Source organism: Pituophis catenifer, unplaced genomic scaffold, assembly GCF_029215685.1.
Source record: "Pituophis catenifer annectens isolate HBS135680 unplaced genomic scaffold, rPitCat1.0.hap2 SCAF_14, whole genome shotgun sequence".
Taxonomy (NCBI): domain Eukaryota; kingdom Metazoa; phylum Chordata; class Lepidosauria; order Squamata; family Colubridae; genus Pituophis; species Pituophis catenifer.
The window spans coordinates 16,532,181-16,552,591 of record NW_027256894.1 but is presented as its reverse complement, the minus strand read 5'-3'; the positions used below and the strand labels follow the sequence as shown (position 1 = coordinate 16,552,591).

Here is a 20,411-nt window from a genome sequence, read left to right as displayed (position 1 = left end):
GAAACTCTAGTCCTTCATCACTATCTACAAACTGTTTTTAAAAAATGCTTATCCAGTTCAAATGCTGTTCTGAGCCAAGTATTTAACAGATTATGCAGATGCAAACCCAAGTTTGCAAGAAAATGAGCACAGCTGGAATCTGCAGTTAACTAATTAAATCCCAGGCCAGTATAGATCTATATGATGTCGATCTTGGCATACGTGCATTTCGCGCATTTTAGATAAGCATTTAAATTGCTTTAAGGGTGCACGGGAGCTAGTCTATTGTAGGGGTTAGAGACTGGGAGTTCTAATACCACCTTAGACACAAAGCCAGATGGTGACCTTAGACCAGCCACTTTCTCTCAGCCCTAGGAAGGAGGCAATGGCAAACTACTTCCGGAAAATCTTGCCCAGAAAAATGAAGGGACTTGGCAGCACTGAGGATAACAGTGATGAAGCCTGAATTGCAATGTCAGGAAACCAATTCTGTCCCTTAAGGAATAGAATAGAATAGAATAGAATAGAATAGAATAGAATAGAATAGAATAGAATAGAATAGAATAGAATAGAATAGAATAGAATAGAATAGAATAGAGTAGGGTAGGGTAGGGTAGGGTAGGGTAGGGTAGGGTAGGGTAGGGTAGGGTAGGGTAGGGTAGGGTAGGGTAGGGTAGGGTAGGGTGGGGTAGGGTGGGGTGGGGTGGGATAGGGTAGAACGGAACGGAACAGAACGGAACGGGAATGGGAATGGGAATGGGAATGGGAATGGGAATGGGAATGGGAATAGGAATAGGAATAGGAATAGGGTGGAGTGGAGTGGAATGGAGTGGAGTAGAAATAGAATAGAATAGAATAGAATAGAATAGAATAGAATAGAATAGAATAGAATAGAATAGAATAGAATAGAATAGAATAGAATAGAATAGAATAGAATAGAATAACAGAGTTGGAAGGGACCTTGGAGGTCTTCTAGTCCAACCCCTGCCCAGACAGAAAACCCTACACCAATTCAGACAAATGGTTATCCAACATCTTCTTAAAAACTTCCAACATTGAAGCATTCACAACTTCTGGAGGCAAGTTGTCCCGCTGATTAATTGTTCTAATTGTAATGCTGTGATTCACGTACCAAATCCCAGAATTTCAGGTCAGAAGGTTGCAACCGCATTTCATCATTGGGTGTCACCGTGGTCAGGAATGGACACCCACCGGACCACCATGTTCTCACCCGCGTTCCCCCTGAGGAGGCTTCCACGCAGGGCTCTGATGCAAGGCAGATTGGGAGCATTAGATTATTTTCATATGACTAAAGCTCTCAAGGAGACGAGGTTTACAATGTCACAAATCATTAAGACATAATGTTGGAAACTCTTTGGAAAAGAAAAAGTCAAATCATGCTCATAATCCTCTCCTTTTTTTTCTGACACACGGTTTGGAAATGAATAAAATTCCTCTCGCCCTTGTCATGGATATTCACCGATTTCCGTGACTGCCATTCAGAGATGAATCCTAAGTCGGCTGGCTCCGAGTCAGGGATACAGGTAGTCCTAGGCTTACGACCATAATCGAGTCCATGATTTCTGTCATTCAGTGAGACAGGTGTAAATAAATACGAGTCAGCGGCCAAGCGTCTGAATTTTGATTGCATGGCCGCTGCAACAGTCGTAAATGTAAAAAAAATCCGGTCACAAATCACTTTTTTTCAGTGCCGTTGTAAATTTGAATTATTTATTTATTTATTTATTTATTTATTGCGATTTATATGCCGCCTTACTCCCTAGGGACTCAAGGCGGCTTACAAAATGACAACTTCAATACAAATCACAATACAATACCAAATTAAAATCTGTAACCCAATTAAAAAATGATTTAAAATTATACCAGTGTACCCCCAAATGGATCAGTTTAATTGGCGGAAGAGCCACGTCTTCAGCTCGCGACGGAAGGAAAGAAGGTCGGGGGCTGTCCTGAGCTCAGTGGGCAATCCATGGTCACTAAATGAACTATCAAGGATTACTTGTCTATGAAGTTGCCTTAAAGTTCATCAGATGAAGATGAGGATGATTATTTGTTTGTTTTTTTTTGCTCCCATGATTTTGTTTCTCGCCAGCTATACATTGAATTTATCTTTCATGCCAAGCCATAGTTTTTAAACCGTGGATTAACAAAGTCCAAATGGTTTGAGATGAACGTAATACTAAGACAGAGAGGCTGATCTTACATGCCAGTATTTTTTTTTTTCAAACAATATTATAGCTTAGAACAGGGGTGTCAAACTCGATTTCATTGAGGCCCTCTTGGAAAAAGTGGGGGCGCATGCATGGAGGGCACACCCATGCGCAATGCGGGTTGCATGTGCACATGTGCAGTGTGAGGCGCATGTGCATTAGGAGCATGGGGGGTCATGCGCACATGCGCAAATGGAGGCACCCATTGCATTATGGGTGCTGGCACGTGAGAGCACGAGAGCGCTCGCACGCTTAGACTTTTGGCACGTGTTTTACGCTTGGGGGTCACCACAACATGAGGAACTGTATTAAAGGGTCGCGGGATTAGGAACAGGGGTGAGATGTAAAATTTGTTACTACCGGTTCTGTGGGCGTGGCTTGGTGGGGGGGGGAATGTGACTGGGGTAGGCGTGGCCTTTTTTTTTTTTTTAACTTTTCAAAGCATTTTTTCTAATGCTTTGAAAAGTCACTCTGCCGATCAGGCAACTCAGCTGGGATCGTCAGAGACTTTTCAAAGCATTTTTTTTTACCACCTCTTTGGCCAAGAGGTTGCAGAAAAAAATGCTTTGAAAAGCCTCTGACGATCCCAGCTGAGCCGCGTGATCAGAGGCTATTTTTTTTTTAACTTTTAAAAGCATTTTTTCGTCGGAAGAGGTTGTAGAAAAAATGCTTTTAAAAGTAAAAAAAAAAGCCTCTGATGATTGTGTGGCTTAGCTGGGCATGGTGGGGGGGGGGATTGCAGGGATTTTTGCTACCAGTTCTCCGAACCACCCGCTGCCATTGCTACCGGATCGGGCGATCCGGTCCGAACCGGGAGCATTTCACCCCTGATTAGAAAGGTTGAGAATCACTGCTCTAAAAAGTAGTCAACACATTTCTTAAGCAGCTGTCAGAAACTTACGTTTTCTAAAAATGTTTTGCATTTGTTAAGATCAAAATTGGGGGGGTGGGAAGAGCGGGGGGATCAAAATAGAACTTCCTACAAGCCGAACAGGCAGACACTGTGAAGGAAAAGCAGACACTGTTTGTACACGAAGTATGCACACCAAGAAAGAAAATGCCACACTCTTTAATATTTGAAGTGACTCGAATCCAAGCTGGATCCTCTCCAGAGGAAAAAAAAGGAAACAGCCTGGAAGTGCCGCTAGGCCTCAACTTTTTGCAGAAAGGAAAAAAAAAAAAGATATCACCAACTTCTGAACCGCCGAGAAAACACCCACAGGACAACTTAAGGAAGGGGTAAGACATTTACAGTATAAGAAGCATCTACAAATAAGGATTCCAATGTAGACTTAGAATAGAATCACAGAGTTGGAAGGGACCTTGGAGGTCTTCTAGTCCAACCCCCTGCCCAGGCAGGAAACTCTACGCCACTTCAGACATGTGGTTATCTAATCTCTTCTTTAAAACTTCCAATGTTGGAGCATTCACAACTTCTGGAAGCAAGTTGTTCCACTGATTAATTGTACCGACTGTCAGGAAATTTCTCCTTAGTTCTAAGTTGCTTCTCTCCTTGATTTGTTTCCATCCTTTGCTTCTTGTCCTGCCCTCAGGTCCTTTGGAAAATAGAATAAGAGTTGGAAGGGACCTTGGAGGTCTTCTAGTCCAACCCCCTGCTTAGGCAGGAAACCCTACACCACTTCAGACAAATGGTCGTCCAACCTCTTCTTACAAAACTTCCAGTGTTGGAGTATTTACAACTTCTGGAGGCAAGTTATTCCACTGATTCATTGTTCTAACTGTCAGGAAACATAAGATTTATCTTCCTTTGTACAGGTAGTCCTTGATTTAGTAACTGTTGCAACGGCATTGAAGATGCGACTTACAACCAGTCCTCGGCCTTTACAACCGAGGTAGCATCCTCGTAGTCACATGAACACAATTTGGCACCCGGTGTCTATGTACAATGGCTGCAGCATTCTGGGATGACATGATCCCCATTTACAAAATTTCCCAGCCAGCTTCCATCGGGGAAGTCAACGGGGAAAGCCACATTTGCTTAAAGGGGCATGGTTGACTTAACAAGTGATTCGCTTAACAACCATGGCCAAAAAAAAAAAAATTGTAAAATCGGGTGCAAGTCACTTAACTGCCTTGCTCCACGACAGAAATACTAGTGTCAGTTGCGGTTGTATGTCGAGGACTACCTATACGCTTCTGAAGTTCCATTTCTATTGCTAGCACAGGAAATGCAGACATATGCTTATAGTTGTAATTCAGCAATATCTGGACAGCTCCAGGTTACCAATTTTTGACCTAAAGGCACCATTATAACTAGAAACTTGATGCTTGATCAGTTCTGCAGTTTAAGGCCTAGACTTTACAAGTTAATTTCACAAACTATTCTGTTTAGAGCCAAACATAAAGGTATCTATCTCTACTTCCTCTCGGAAAGAGTTTGTTATAGTCCCACTTTGTGGTAGAAGACAACATAAATCGTTGTATTTTTTATTACCTTGCACATTTACTACTTGGGTAATTGTTTTTTCCCCACAGAGCATAATTCATGATAATGTTGGATCTAATCCTATGTATTCAGAGTTTCATGCACATTGGGGAAAATCTATCAGTTTAGGCTGGGACAGGGATAGATAGATAGATAGATAGATAGATAGATAGATAGATAGATAGATAGACAGAAGATAGATAGATAGATAGATAGATAGATAGATAGATAGATAGATAGACAGACAGACAGACAGACAGACAGACAGACAGACAGACAGACAGACATGATAAATAGAAGATAGCAATAGCAATAGCACTTACTTATATACCGCTTCATAGTGCTTTTACAGCCCTCTCTAAGCAGTTTACAGAGTCAGCCTCTTGCTCCCAACAATCTGGATCCTCATTTTACCCACCTCGGAAGGATGGAAGGCTGGAGTCAACCTTGAGCCTGGTGTGATTTGAACTACCAAATTGCAGCTAGCAGTCAGCTGAAGTAGCCTGCAGTACTGCACTCTAACCACTGCACAACCTCGGCTCCATGTATCTATCCAAGATAGATAGATAGATAGATAGATAGATAGATAGATAGATAGATAGATAGATAGATAGATAGATAGATAGATAGATAGATAGTATAGAAGGATGGATGGATGTGAGAGAGAGAGAAAGAGAGAGAGAGGGAGGGAGGGAGGGAGTGGCGGACAGACAGACAAACAGATATAGGTAAACCGGAGTGAGAAAGATGTATACTTGGCTGAACATATAACCTACTCTATGAATTTTTCATACCCTGGGTGAGCGCATTTTGTTCCAATTAAAACATGTTATCGTCAAGAAGACAGCCAGATGACAATTACGATTCAACAGCTATTGTTACTGTCTCTGTCCAAATGCTATTAAACTTGATTTAATTTCCTTAAAACGTTTTCCATATAGCCAACAAGTGGAGTCATGGTCTCATCTGGAAACAGCTGTGTGAGTTGCTATGGCGACCCGAGGGAAAAGTTCACAAAACTGATAACAAAAGCCTCCTAAGTTTTAAAGAAGAAGATCTCCGCAAAACTAGACAAAACAAACTATAAGACGTCAGGCAGGATAGACAGTAACTTTAGCACTTAAATATTACTCTGTCTGCCAAAAAAAATTCTCCATGACGCTTATGTATATTAAACAGAGAAGTGAAATGTACGTGACTATATTTCTTTTATTAGCTAGCTTTCACAATTCATCATAAAATATGAAATGTAATAAAGGAATAAATTTCATTTTTTTCCTCAGCAGTATCTGACTGGGTTTGGCCCATTTTCAATTTCTCTTGTGCGCCATTCTCCCCTCAGAACAGATTTGACGTCAGTTTTCAGAGAGTCATCCTACTAATGGACACAGACAGGTAGATATAAATATATTTTCAACCATTCATTAGGTAGGAAAGAATTTTTAAAAACAGGTTGAAGATTCATGAGTTTAATCAACCTTGAGAGTTTTCGGTAAAATCTCACTCTTGTGAGTTCACAGTCTCGTGTACAAACATTGAAATGTCGTGAGATTGGGTGATCTTGAAATTATGTACTTTGAAAGAAAAAAAATGATATATTTTTTTTAAAAAATGGAGGCTCTATATGTACCATAGAAGCATGGTATAAATTTTGTACAGCCAAATCATAGCATAATCTCAATGTAGGGAATGACCAGGCTGAACCTGAGGGAGGGGTCAAACATGTCATCAGTCATCAGTCTCGCCGTGTCCGCAAGAGATTTAAATCCAGCCCACCTTGAATTCCATTGAACCTTATGCGCCGGCAATCTGCTTTGGCTGTTAGTAGTTCAGATTCTTGTAGACAGTTTAAGCTTGCAATCAATCTTTATACCCATTTGAACTGCGAGGATCTTCTGATTTCCCTGGTGCTTCTCACTCAGACTCCAAAAACCATGGCAAATTACACCGAATCGCTTCAAAACATCACACCTACTGTAGGTACAGAAATCTTGCCAAACTAAAGTGAGCACTTGCTTCGTTCAAGATATATTCTGAGAAGTTTTGAGGAGCTATCTTGAACCTCTTCCGCCTAACCCAACGATCTAAGCTTCGCTGTCTCTTGGCCAGTAGCGGGTTTCAAATCCCATTGCTACCGGTTCACTCGTGAGCGTGGGCACACTTATGCACGCGCGCCAGTGGTGGGTTGCTACCGGTTCTCCCCGGTTCGGGAGAGCCAGTAGTGGAAATCTTCTTTGTTTCTTCGTCAGCTGTAAGGCGCGGCAGAGTGGATTGCCATGCCTCAGCTGTTTTTTCACTCAATGTGCTTGCGCGAAGGGCACAAAGCACATGCGCGATGCGAACTGGTGGTAAAACTGATTAGAACCCACCACTGACGCGTGCAATACTTCTGCGCATGCACAGAGACGTCCAAGCGGGTTGGCAGAGCCTCCCGCCGCCACCACTACCGGTTTGCCTGATCCGGGGAGAATCCAGACTACATTCCACTACACATGCAGTCTTCTAAAAACTTATTAAGCCTAATCCCCACCAGCGAACTTCAACAATTTAAAAGAACAAATCAAACATTTTAGTGCATTTTCACCTCCTCTTAGTTGTAAATGGCTTTTCTATATACCCCAAGACAGTTTAGAGTTTTCCACTGTTTTAATCAGAAAATGGAAATCCCACCTACCTCTTTCACACTGAGGTCCCGTGAAGCCGTACGTGCAAGCACATCTGTTTGGTGCCACACACCTTCCTCCATTAAGACATCCATTTTCACAGACAGCTGCAAGTGGAGCAAATAACAAAAGTCAACAAGAGGCTACCAGAACACGGCACTAGGGATTCGAACCGCTGAACTGCCGACCTTTCAATCGACAAGCTCAGCGTCTTAGCTACTGAGCCACCACATCCCTTAATGTGAACACCTTACTTGACTAAAAATGGCTAAATGCATTAAAGCGCATAGAGGCATCTTCCAATACTCGGAGAATAAAATAAGATGTACTTATCTGTATCCCGCCTTTATTATTTCTAACTCAAGTCAGCAAGCATGCCCACTCCTTCTTCCTCCTATTTTCCTCACAACAACTCTGTGAGGTGAGTTGGGCTGAGGTGACTGGCCCAAGGTCACCCAGCTGGCTTACATGGCTAAGACGGGACTAGAACTCTCGGTCTCCCGGTTTCTAGCCTGTTGCCTTAACCACTAGACCGAACTGGCTCTCTTTACAATTTACTAGACTTTCCATAATAAGCTTGACACAGATTTGCTTTTCGAACGCAAAGAGAACTGGATGGCGCCAACAGTTAGCGATGACAAATTTGTCACTAATCGGATATGAAATGCTTAAAACTTTCCCAATACCTTTACGACACTAATACAAAAACGTCTACAGCAGTTAGTCTCAAGCATTTGTCTGAGGCATATTCCAGCCAGCAAGAAATTTTCCTGGCACTTCTTGAAAAGTTACGAGCTTCTCTGAAAAAATTACAGGCAATCCACACGCAAATCCTGCCCTGATCTGGTGGCTGGGTTTTTTGTTTTTTTGGTTTTTTTCCCCCTATTTTAACTGCAGCCAAGATAGAAGTTCTTAGATGAGAATTTGGCAACCGGACAAGAAAGAGTTGAAGGACTGTGTTTCCCAACGTTTACTGTACTCAAAATTCCTCCGTTCAGAATGGTGACATTTTTCGTCTGGATCTAATCTGGAATCCGCATCACAGGGACTGGAGAAGGTTGTTCTCATGTTACTTGGTGTGTGTGTGTGTGTCTGTGTTTGTTTGTGTGTGGAATGGAAGAGCAGCATCCGTGGGGGGTAATACCGCCATGAAGAGGTGTTCTTGCTACTGTTGTATTTATGAGCTGGTGAACTTCCTCCATGAATTGTGAAACACGAATTCTCAGTTTGCTTCTGTATCATTTAGGCAGTGTAGCTGAATTCCAACTGAACCAGTGGTGGGTTTCACATTTTTTTACTACCGGTTCTGTGGGTGTGGCTTGGTGGGCGTGGCTTGGTGGGCATGGCAGGGGAAGGATACTGTAAAATCTCCATTCCCACCCCACTCCAGGGGAAGGTTACTGCAAAATCCACATTTCCTCTCGATCAGTTGGGACTTGGGAGGCAGAGAATAGATGGGGGCGGGACCAGTCAGAATTTTTACTACAGGTTCTCCGAACTACTCAAAATTTCCGCTACCGGTTCCCCAGAACCTGCTGAAACCCATCTCTGAACTGAACGTTCCGATTACTTACGTTGTCCACAATGTGTCCCGGTGTATCCCTTTTGACAGAGACAATGATCATCACTGCACGTCCCACCGTTCATGCACCTGATGTTGCAGTGTTGTACTGGAAAAGTAAGACAGTTTCCGTTATTTATGGGTCTATACAACATCTACACACAACAGATGCAATCAAGGTCTATGCTCTGTTCTGCAGATGACATCATAAAAAGCGCAGACAAAATGCTACCCTTATCAGCTTTGAAGAATGGAGTGGTGCGGTGGCCTAGAGGTGGGGCTCTCGCCTCACAATCAAGAGGCTATGAGTTCGATCTTAGGTAGAGGCAGCTTTTTCTCTCTCTGGGCACAATGAGAATATATCTGCTGAACAAAACTCCGCATTGGTGACAGGAAGGGCATTGAGCGATTAAAACTCTCTCCTAGCACCATTCAGTTGCCCAAACATCACCCCTCAAGGGATTATAGGATTGTTAAAAAATGATGATGATGATGGCCTTTGGAGAATACAGATTGTAGGGAAGATTGAGAAAACTGGCAGATGAAAACTAAAAAAAACTGACACGAGAAAATGAAGAGATAAACTTTTCAATATCAAAGGTGCTTATGACTTTTAAAGAAAATATAATGCAAATATTAATGAAAAAAATCGTGTTTACTGTATTTCAATGCCACTAGGTGGTTGCCAATATGGAGACTCTAGCCACCTAACAAAATTGGAAATCATAGTTCGCCAGGTGCTAGTAAACTAGAAAGCAACACTTGTTGTCAGTGCTTGGGGGAAGGGAGAAATCTTGCAATTTAATTCTCTACTTGTTCTACAATTAGAGGCCAAATGAAGCAGATGCAGAATGTAGAGACTGGAAAAGAATTCCAATATAAAAGTAACCTTCAAAAAGAGAAGGCCATGATATTCTAATTCCTAAACCACAAAGCATAACTAACCCAAAAAGTACGATGAACCCTTGGTATGTTTAAGTATCTTCCAAACTATGATTTAAGAAGATGCTGTGATTTTACTCACAGTTTAGGATTCAAGCATTGCAAAGATGAGATTAACTGAAAATGATTTGTTCCTTATTGCTTATCTCAGCTTTTCAAATGTACATAAGGGCCTTTCCTAATTTTAATCTTTCACAATAATAATTTTATATGCTAAATCAGATTAAATTCAAAAAAAAATCTGGTCTAAACTCTTGTAACCAATCCTATGGAAAGTTGGAACTTGATCTGGTACCTGCCAAAAGCAATACATACTTGGGATTTTATGGCAGGAGTGTCCAACCTTGGCAACTTAAAAACTTGTGGAACTTCAATTCCCAGAATTCCACAGCCGGCCATGTAGGAGTTGGACGTCCACGGGTCTTAAAATTGCCAAAGTTGGAGGTCTCTGCTTTACAGGTTGTCTTTGCAGAGAAAAGCAGAGAAATCCTCGCCAACCTATTCATTCACAGCATGCTAAAGGAAGATTCCCACCTTATGCTACGATTGGTCATAAGCTAAAAGTTCCCCTTGCACATATGTGTTAGTCGTTCCCAACTCTAGGGGGTGGTGCTCATCTCCGTTTCTAAGCCGAAGAGCCAGCGCTGTCCGAAGATGTCTCCGTGGTCATGTGGCCGGCATGACTCAATGCCAAAGGCGCACGGAACGCTGTTCCCTTCCCACCAAAGGTGGTCCCTATTTTTCTACTTGCATTTTTTTTTTGTGAGTTTTATTGGGTTTTAACAATGAAACAATTCTTACTCAACTCTTGTGCATGACTGTGACCATTTACATATCATCACACTAATGTTCTCCTCCACTCTATATAATTTTACGAAATCTACTCTCTGTTATTTCCCTTTTTTTCTATCTTCAATCCAATTATACCATTTCTCCCATATTACGTAAAAGTCCGAATCCATCATCCTTTCAGTTCCAATGTCATTTTATCCATCTCGGCGCAATCTAATATCTTTCTAATTATTAAATCTTCGGAGGGTATGTTTGAACTTCTCCAACATTGCGCAAATGCCAGTCTTGCCGCCGTTGTCATATGTAGAATAATATATGTTGTTGTTTTTCCATATTTCTTTTTTATTATTCCTAGAAGAAACAATTCTGGTGTATATTCTATCTGGAAGCCTGTTACTTCCTGTATCAAACTATGTATTTTCATCCAATATTTTTTTGTTTTGGAGCATAACCTACTTGCATTTTTTATGTGCTTTTGAACTGCTAGGTTGGCAGGAGCTGGGACAAGTAACGGGAGCTCACCCCGTTATGCGGCACTAGGGATTCGAACCGCTGAACTGCCGACCTTCTGATCGACAAACTCAGCGTCTTAGCCACTGAGCCATCGCGTTCCTCTGAATCTATGGTCAAGCCTGTCTATATGTTGTGAAATTAAAAGAGTTTACATTGGTCATAGCATGATATAAACCCAGCCATTGTGAAATCTGCAACACTCGGACAATTAAATCAATGGGACCTCAGGCCAAACTTTTCTCCTCTGTGCATCTACATATAGGTTTTTTTTTCTTAATGGCACTAATAGATTTTATGTTTCTCCAACAAGAAGCTTCAAAGGAGCTACTTTGGATCCAAACCACAAGCCCAAAAGCAGATTAAACATGTCCATTTTCTATTTGTTCTGATCCCAGCGATTAGAAGCCCACCCAGAAGTTGCTATCTACTTTTCTGAAAAATCGGCCTTTTTAATATTAAGCTACATATCATTCCACGTTGGTTCTTAGTAAGACTTAATTTTAGCTAGAGAAAAAAAAAACACAACCTTAAGAATAATTAGCTGGCAGACACCATCTATTCCATCCTAAGCTGATCAGGGGCAGGGGTAGTGATGGCCATAGCTTGAAAAAAGCTTCAATTAAGCTTTATAGCATTGTAGGAAAATAGGCCTGATTAGAAAACACATAGGAAATGATATCATCTGTCAGGCGGGGTAGAAACTTAAAACCACAAAACTGATTTCAATTAGAGGAGAGCGTGCCAAAAGCTAACTTCCATTCCCACATAATTATCAAAAAAGCCACTTAAATATTTTCAAATAAGCTTAGCAGTTGTTTCGATGCAGAGTCATAGATTCATCTATAGTCTGTGTATAGGTAGTCCTTAATTTACAACAGTTCGTTCAGTGACTATTCAAAGTTACAACACCGTCACTTAGCGGCCGTTTTGAATTTACAACGGTACGGGAAAACTGACTTGTGACCGTTTTTCACACTTATGAAGTTGCAGAATCCCCCAGGTCCCGTGGTCGAAATTCAGATGCTCAGCAACTGCCTTATATTTATGACGGCTGTAGTGTCTTGCAATCACGTGATCTCCTTCTGTGATCTCCTGACAAGCAAAGGCAATGGGGAAGCCAGATTCACTCAAAAGCCATGTTACTAACTTCACAACTGCAGTGCTTCTCTTAACAACTATCGTGTTTCCCCAAAAATAAGACCCTGTCTTATATTTTTTTGAACCCTGAAATAAGCGCTTGGCCTTATTACCATGCGCTCAAAAGCCCGGTTGGGCTTATTATCAGGGGATGTCATATTTTGGGAGAAACAGGGTAGGGCAAGAAAGGTCGAAATATGGGGCAAAACTCACTTAACAACTGTCTCGCTTAGCGACAGAAATTTTGAGCTCAGTTGTGCTTGTAAGTTGAGGACTACCTGTACATATATGTGAATAGCTAAAATGTTTTCCAGAGAGAAGGTTCGGAGTTTTCTTGATCTTTCCAAAGTGAGTAAGACTTCAGATCGTATCCTTTAACTATACTCAAATGCACGTTCCCACGCCAAAGAAAATTATTTCCTATGTATTCATTCACTGGCAAGTTAGATGCTGCACTTGAATCACCATTTTCAGTGGGATTGTTTGAAACTCCAATGGGTGGAGTTGTGATTGTACAATATGTTGAATCTTGTAAGTAAATGTTTACTTAATACTATTTTACGGTAAATGTTTTCTTTACTGTTACAGTAAAGTGGAAAGTATGGCATCTATTCAAATGAACTGTGTAAGTTTCACGGAAGGCCTCACGCCCCACAATCTCTCCGTGTTAGCCACTGGTAACACATCGCTAGTTTCAAGGATTTCAACATCAGCCTTCCTTGGAGGGCCTACAGAGTTTCCTGGGATGATGTTACCTAGTCTGGGTAATGAAACCGTCAACTTGCAAAGCTGCAAGAAAAGCACTAAGCTCAGAGACCACCAAGGCCTCTTCCTCCTCCCCTCCATCCTCCTCCTCCTCCTCCTCCTCCCTGCAAATCTCACTCCTTACTAGTGCTGATAATGTTACCTAGTTTGGGTAACGAAACGTCTACAAGAAAACCAGCAAGCTCATAGAGCACCAAGGACCCCCTCATTTCAACCCTGAGCTACAAATATTCTCCTTTATTGGAACAGACGCTGCTAGGAGGTCACAACAGGAGTGGGCTACGGGTTGGAAGCATCTGGCTGAACTAACAAGCTGGACTCTTGGCCAGGCTAGTGGAGCTGTTCTTCCATCTCATCCACAATCTCTTTGAAATCCATACGGAAGAACGGGATTGCGGGAAACATCTGTGAGGTCTAAGAGGATAAATGCAGAGGAGGATCCGGAAAAGGCATTCATGGCTGCCTTTGCCAGCCGTGTCTCAGCGCTGAGGTCCAGGCAAAGAACAGATGTAAAGTTTTAAGCATTTCAGGCTGTTGCTTAGTTGGGACAATGGTGGGGGGGAAAAAATCCTACGATGGTTAAAAATCTTATTTATCGACGAACCACTGGAAAAGTTTAAGGTTGAGCAAAGAGAGAGTTGAACATTTTCAAGTATCGCTTCCTCCAGTTGGTGTCTTCCAAATACAGGGTAGTCCTTGACTTGCAACAATTCGCTTAGTGGCCATTCAAAGTTACGACGCCGGTGAAAAAAAGTGACTTACGTGCCGTTTTGCACACTTAGGACTTGTTGCTTCATCCTCATGGTCAGGAGATCAAAATATGGACTCTTGGCAACTGACTCATACTTATGACGGTTGCAATGTCCTGGGATCATGTGATCACCTTTTTTGACCTTCCGACAAGCCAAGTCAATGGGGAAGCCAGATTCCCTTAGCAACCCAGTTACTAACTGAACTTCTGCAGTGATTCACTTAACAAGAAAGGTTGTAAAATGAGACAAAGCTCACTTAACAAATGTCTCCCTTAACAACAGAAATTTTGGGGTCAATTGTGGTCGTATCTCGAGGACTTCCTGTATGCTGGATTACAATTCCCCCTCATTCCTATGAGACTCAGGAAGATGGGAATTATAGTCTAAGAATCGGCAGGATATTTTCAGATCAAAAGCTTATATTTAGAGTGTTTTGATAACTAAACATTTTCCTGAAATTCCTTTTTTTTTTTTTCCTGGCATGTGATTAGTGAAGCAAAGGACCGAATTCGTTATATGGACCTAATTAAACGATGCACAAAAATAATTTAAAGGGAGCACCCCTGTAGTGCAAATAAACCCTCAAATAAAGAGAGATTAATTTATTAGATTTATGTCCTGTCTCTGGATCAAAAAGTACTGTATTCCACTGTGGCCAACAAAAAAACAAAAAAAAAAAAGGAAACAAAACCACAATTTAAAAAGAACGCAACTGTAAATACAAAACACTGGCCATCTAATAAAAGTAGAATTGGACTACTTATTTCACACAACACTGGGAAGTCAACCAATGTAAGCTCTAAACATTCATGCTGCTCGCAAGAGAAATTAGAACTTTCTATTTGCATGGTATTAATTTTATTCTACTTAATGTAAATGTTTACCCTACTTTTCGCTTTCTTGTGCTTTCGGCTCCTTTATGAAGCCATAAAACAGTTCCAGACAAGCATAATGCATTCTGAATGATAATTAATACCATTTACTGAAAAATTAGGTCACTGAACACCCCTATATATGCCTCTCGATTCTGCTTGGAGGCCTCTGGTAATGGATGACCAGATCTTACAGGGACTTTCATAAATTCTAGTTTGTTCATTCCTAAAACATATGTGTCAAGTGTGCTGAAGTAAAAAAAAAAAAAAAAGAAAAAGAAAAGAAAAAAATTAGAAGAAGGAATCAGAAACTGCCATGATAGGATATTGGTCATTATCTTTAACGTGGCCATAAGGAATGCTTGCAAGTAACTCAAACCTAGATCAGGGTTGTCCAACCTTGCCAATTTTTAAGACTTGTGGATTTCAACTCCTGGCTGGGGAGTTCTGGGAATTGAAGTCCACCTGGCTTAAAGTTGCCAAGGTTGAACAGCCCTGCATTAGATTCTCTTAGCTGTGGTAAACATACATCGCTGTTTAGTTATCTGAGCTACGAAGACAGGGATCTGCAATGTTAAACACTCAAGGAGCCATTTGGACCCATTTCCCACAGAAAAGAAAACACCGGGAGCCACAAAACCCTTCCCCGTGCCTGACTATTTCTTGAGCGGTCACAAAATTAGCCTATGTAGTTGAATTAAATGTTCTGTTTTCTTCTGAAACTTTTCTTTTCTTGGATTTATCCATGGTTGGCCTACAGAGGGTTGAACAGCTCAATAAATTGTGTGCCAGTGGGTGTTGCACATTGGCAGTTGTGACGCATATATTGAGTGACAGGGAGCCACAGCAGAGGCGTGAAAGAGCCACATGTGTGTTGTGTCCGAAGGTGCAAGTGCCTCTCCAGAGATTAGCTTTGTCCGTCACAGAGTCTGAATGGCCACCACACTCCCTTTTATAGCCTGTGGGGTGTGGTCCAGTGACTCAGCTTAATCTCTGGCATGCCTCCTTTTCTGCTGCTCACGCTTGTCTCTCTGATGCTGGTGTGGGTCCAACCACAATGTTTCTTCGTCACTATCTGACAGCTTGGAAACACCTGGCTCCTGGCCAATCTCTTCCCCTTCGGGAGACACCTGAGGCATTGCCAGAGAGGAGGGTCCTGGAGAGGGAGGCCTGGCCGTCTCCTCTCCTTCATGTTCGGAGCCTTCTTCCTCCGATAAGATAGGCTCGGAGGACAGAGCCACAACAATGTGGCTCCAGAGCCACAAGTTGCTGACCCCCGTACTAAGATATCAGGAAATAATGAACAAACTCGTCTACTAGTTTGACCATCCAAGCAGGGATGACCGATCCAAATAATTGAATGCATACCTGATTTTGAGCCGCAGGATGGAGAAATCTGGCCATTTGGACAGGTGCACATATTTGGCCTTGAGCAAAACCCATCTCCACAGGAATGTCTGCAAATCGCTGTAAATAAAAAAGGAAAGGATATCGCTTTCAGAGATACTGGCTGGATCTTCAGGACCCTTCATCAAAGTATCTTGATGCTATTATGCTATTGTGCTACTATCTTGTACATGTTTGACAAACTAATAAATAAATATTTACTAAGTCTGCACTACTATTAATCTTCTCATCGTTCCCACCACCCATCTCCTTCCACTTATGACTGTATGACTGTAATTTTGTTGCTTGGATCCTTACGATTTATATCGATATTGTTTCCTGATTGCTTATTTGTACCCTATGACTATCAGTAAGTGTTGTCCCTTATGATTCTTGACCAACGTATCTTTTCTTTTATGTACACTGAGAGCGAATGCACCAAGACAAATTCCTTGCGTGTCCAATCACACTTGGCCAATAAACAATTCTATTCTATTCTATTCTATAAATAAATAAATAAATAAATGATTTTGGACAAAAAAAACCCTTAAGAGTCAAAGTTCACATTATTTTTGTCATTGCTGCTGCTAAAGCCTATGCTTAAGAGAACTCAATCATAATATTTATTTATTTTATTTATTTAATTAAATTTCTATACCGCCCTTCTCCAAAAAGGACTCAGGGCGGTGCACAGCCAAAGTAAAAACAAAGCATACAAAATTTAAAAACAGTATTAAAATAATTAAATATTTTGGCCGTAAATTAAAACAACCCAATTTAAAATCAATTTAAAATTAAACTCAAGCCAGCCCAGCTAATTGAAATAAATAGGTTTTCAGGGCCCGATGAAAAATAGAGCTGGAAGGGACCTTGGAGGTCTTCTAGTCCAACCCCCTGCTCAAGAAGGAAACCCTATACCAGTGGTGGGTCGATCCCGGTTTTGTCCGGTTCTTGAGAACTGGGAGTAAAAGCGGCAGGAGGCTCCACCCACCCGCTTATACATCATAATGAACGATCTGCGCATGCACAGAAGCGCGAGCAAACGAAGCAAGCGCACATGTACACTCCTGTTGCAAACCGGTAGTAAAGTTAAGTAGAACCCACCCCTGCCTTATACCACCTCAGACAAGTTGACTGTCCAATCTCTTCTTAAAAACCTCCAGTGATGAAGCACCCACAACTTCTGGAGGCAAAGCTGTTCCACTGGTTAATTGTCCTCACTATTAGGAAGTTTCTCCTTAATTCCAAATTGCTTCTCTCCTTGATTCGTTTCCATCCATTGTTTCTTGTCCTTCTGGTGCTTTGGAAAAAATAAGTCGACCTCCTCCTCTTGGTGGCAACCTTTCAAATACTGGAATACTGCTATCATGTCCCCCTTAATCCTTCTTTTCTCTAGACTAGCCGATCCCAAATCCTGCGATCGTTCTTCATATTGTTTTTCTCTCCAGGCCTTTAATCATCTTAGTTGCTCTTCTTTGCACTTTCCCCCCCCCCCAAAGTCTCAACATCTTTTTTCTAATGTGAGCAAAACTGCAGTATTCCACGTGTGGGCTTAATAAGGCTTTATAAAGCGGTACTAATACTTCACGTGATTTTATATATACTGTCCGATGTCCTTCTTGACAAGCGATTGTCCAATCTCTACTTAAAAACCTCCAGTGTTGGTGCACCCACGACGTCTGGAGCAGTGGTGGGTTGCCCCTGGTTCGGACCGGTTCTATAGAACCGGTAATAAAACCAGAGGGAGGCTCCGCCCACCCATCCCGACATCATCAAAACGCTTCTATGTATGTGCTCGGCCCCGTTGCGAACCGGTAGTAAAGGTAAATAGATCCCTCCCCTGGTCTGGAGACAGATTTTTTTCACTGATTAACCATGCTTACTGTCAGGAGCTCCTTAATTTAACTGTATTTTAACTATTTTTGAATAAAAATAAAATTGAAAAAAGTAAACAAATGAGGAATTTCCTAATAAAATCAGCAGTAATAGCAACTTACGGACAATACATTGATTTCCACCGGGTAAAGTTTTCCACCCAGGACAACAATAGGCATTGTACCGTGATCCACAAACATTAGGTCTGTAAGAGAGAGAGAGAAAACGAAAGAAATTTTGTCATTCTTCAAATTCTATTTATGACTTCACAAAAACCATCATCATCTGGTCACTAAATTAACTTATTTTCCATGAAAATACACCATAAATAAGTTGGGTTCACGAAATATAGTAAGCTGCAAAATAACCAGTCATGGTTCACATCAACTTAGCGTGATACATGAACACGGATCTATAATATACATATTAAGCCATTATGAGAAATCTGCATTTTCCTTTGTAATTTCATTCACAGTTAACAATTACGCCGCATTTGTTAAAGAACTGTGAAGATTTATAGAAAACCATTATTTAGGATACCTATATAGGTCAATGATCAAATGTGCTTCGTAATGTCGCAAACATGTTTTGATACTTCCCATCATTTGTAGGTTACTTATTCATATCAAATGTCAGGTGCAAGTAGAGTAGAGTAGAGTAGAGTAGAGTAGAGTAGAGTAGAGTAGAGTAGAGTAGAGTAGAGTAGAGTACAGTAGAGTAGAGTTGAGTTGAGTTGAGTAGTGTAGGAAGGGTAGGGTAGGGTAGGGTAGGGTAGGGTAGGGTAGGGTAGAATGGAATAGAATAGAATAGAATAGAATAGAATAGAATAGAATAGAATAGAATAGAATAGAATAGAATAGAATAGAATAGAATAGAATAGAATAGAATAGAATAGAATAGAATAGAATAGAATAGAATTCTGTATTGGCCAAGTGTGATTAGACACACAAGGAATTTGTTTCCAGTGCACAAGCTCTATGGGGGTTATATACTTAAAATCAGATGTCAAGACACAAATACGTAACAGCAGAGTTTACATTATGATGTTACTGAATGTTTATCATCATTTGGATATAATCGTGGTTTGGGCTACAAGACATTTAGGGATAGCTAAACGTGTAGGTCCAGCAATTGAGCCCAAAACTTCCACTGCTAAGCAAGACAGTTGATAAGTGAGTTTTGCCACATTTTACGACCTTTCTTGCTGTTAAGTGAATCACTGAAATTGTTAAATTATTGAAAACATTCATTTAGTGACTATGAAGATTCTCAGTCCATCCAGGTTCATGGTTATCCCAAAGGTCCTTTTTTTTCAAGAGGCAACTGGACTTTCTGGTTTTTCTTGGAAGACGTTTTCGCTTCTCCTCCATGAAGCTTCCTTTAGTGACCGCTCAAAGTTACAACAGCACTTTAACCCTACCGATGCCGCATCCCCACAGTCACGTGATCAAAATCCAGGCGCTGGGCAACTGGCATGTGTTTATGACCTCCTGATCCGGTAATGATGGCGGCGGGTAGTTCGGAGAACCGGTAGCAAAAATTCCTGCCACCCCACAATGCCAGCTGAGCTGTGCAATCATCAGAGGCTTTTTTTTTTAATTTTTAAAAGCATTTTTTCTACAACCTCTTCGGCCGAAAAAATGCTTTTAAAAGTAAAAAAAAGCCTCTGATGATCACGCAGCTCAGCTGGGATCGTCAGAGACTTTTGAAAGCATTTTTTGTAGAAAAAATGCTTTTAAAAGCCTCTAACGATCCCAGCTGAGTTGCCTGATCGGCAGAGGCTTTTTTTCTTTTAAAAGCCTCTGACAATCCAAGCTGAGTTGCCTGATCGGCAGAGGCTTTTTTTCTTTTAAAAGCCTCTGACGATCCCAGCTGAGTTGCCTGATCGGCAGAGGCTTTTAAAAGAAAAAAAGCCTCTGCCGATCAGGCAACTCAGCTGGGATCGTCAGAGGCTTTTGAAAGCATTTTTTTTACAACCTCTTCACCGAAGAGGTTGTAGAAAAAATGGTTTAAAAAAAATTGGCCACGCCCACCCAGTCACATTACCCCCACCACCACCAAGCCACGCCCACAGAACCAGTAGTAACAAATTTTAGATTTCACCACTGGGAAGCCAGATTCATTTAACAACCGTATTACCGACTTGAAACTGAAGTGCTTCACTTAGCAACTGTGGAAAGAAAAGGTTGTAAAATGGGGCAGAATTCACTTAAGCTGTCTCACCCAGCAGCAGAAATGTTGGGGGTCAATTGTGGTCATAAGCCCAGCCCCACCTGTAGTTCATTTCAGACAAAGCTAATCCAGGCCATTGATGCATTCACCTATGAAAGATTCCATTGTGTTTCGATTTCACGCCTCTCCCCGTAGCTAGAACAGACCAAATTTGTTTGGAATTACCCTCTTATCGGTGCCAAACACGACTCCAGCGCTTCAGGGCAATAAGGTAAGCAAAGATATCAAACTCTGGTTTCCTGCCGAGGGGGGAAAACGAGATTTT

At 41.4% G+C, this 20,411-nt stretch overlaps 1 protein-coding gene across 1 annotated transcript in view; it reads right to left on the bottom strand.

The window, feature by feature from the left end:
• Window positions 1–20,411, bottom strand: part of FBN1 (fibrillin 1) — a 193,114-nt gene that overhangs the window by 153,303 nt on the left and 19,400 nt on the right. The window contains 4 exon segments of the mRNA XM_070953865.1: window positions 7,331–7,426; window positions 8,894–8,989; window positions 16,022–16,120; window positions 18,037–18,119. Coding sequence (XP_070809966.1) covers window positions 7,331–7,426; window positions 8,894–8,989; window positions 16,022–16,120; window positions 18,037–18,119 — 374 coding nt within the window.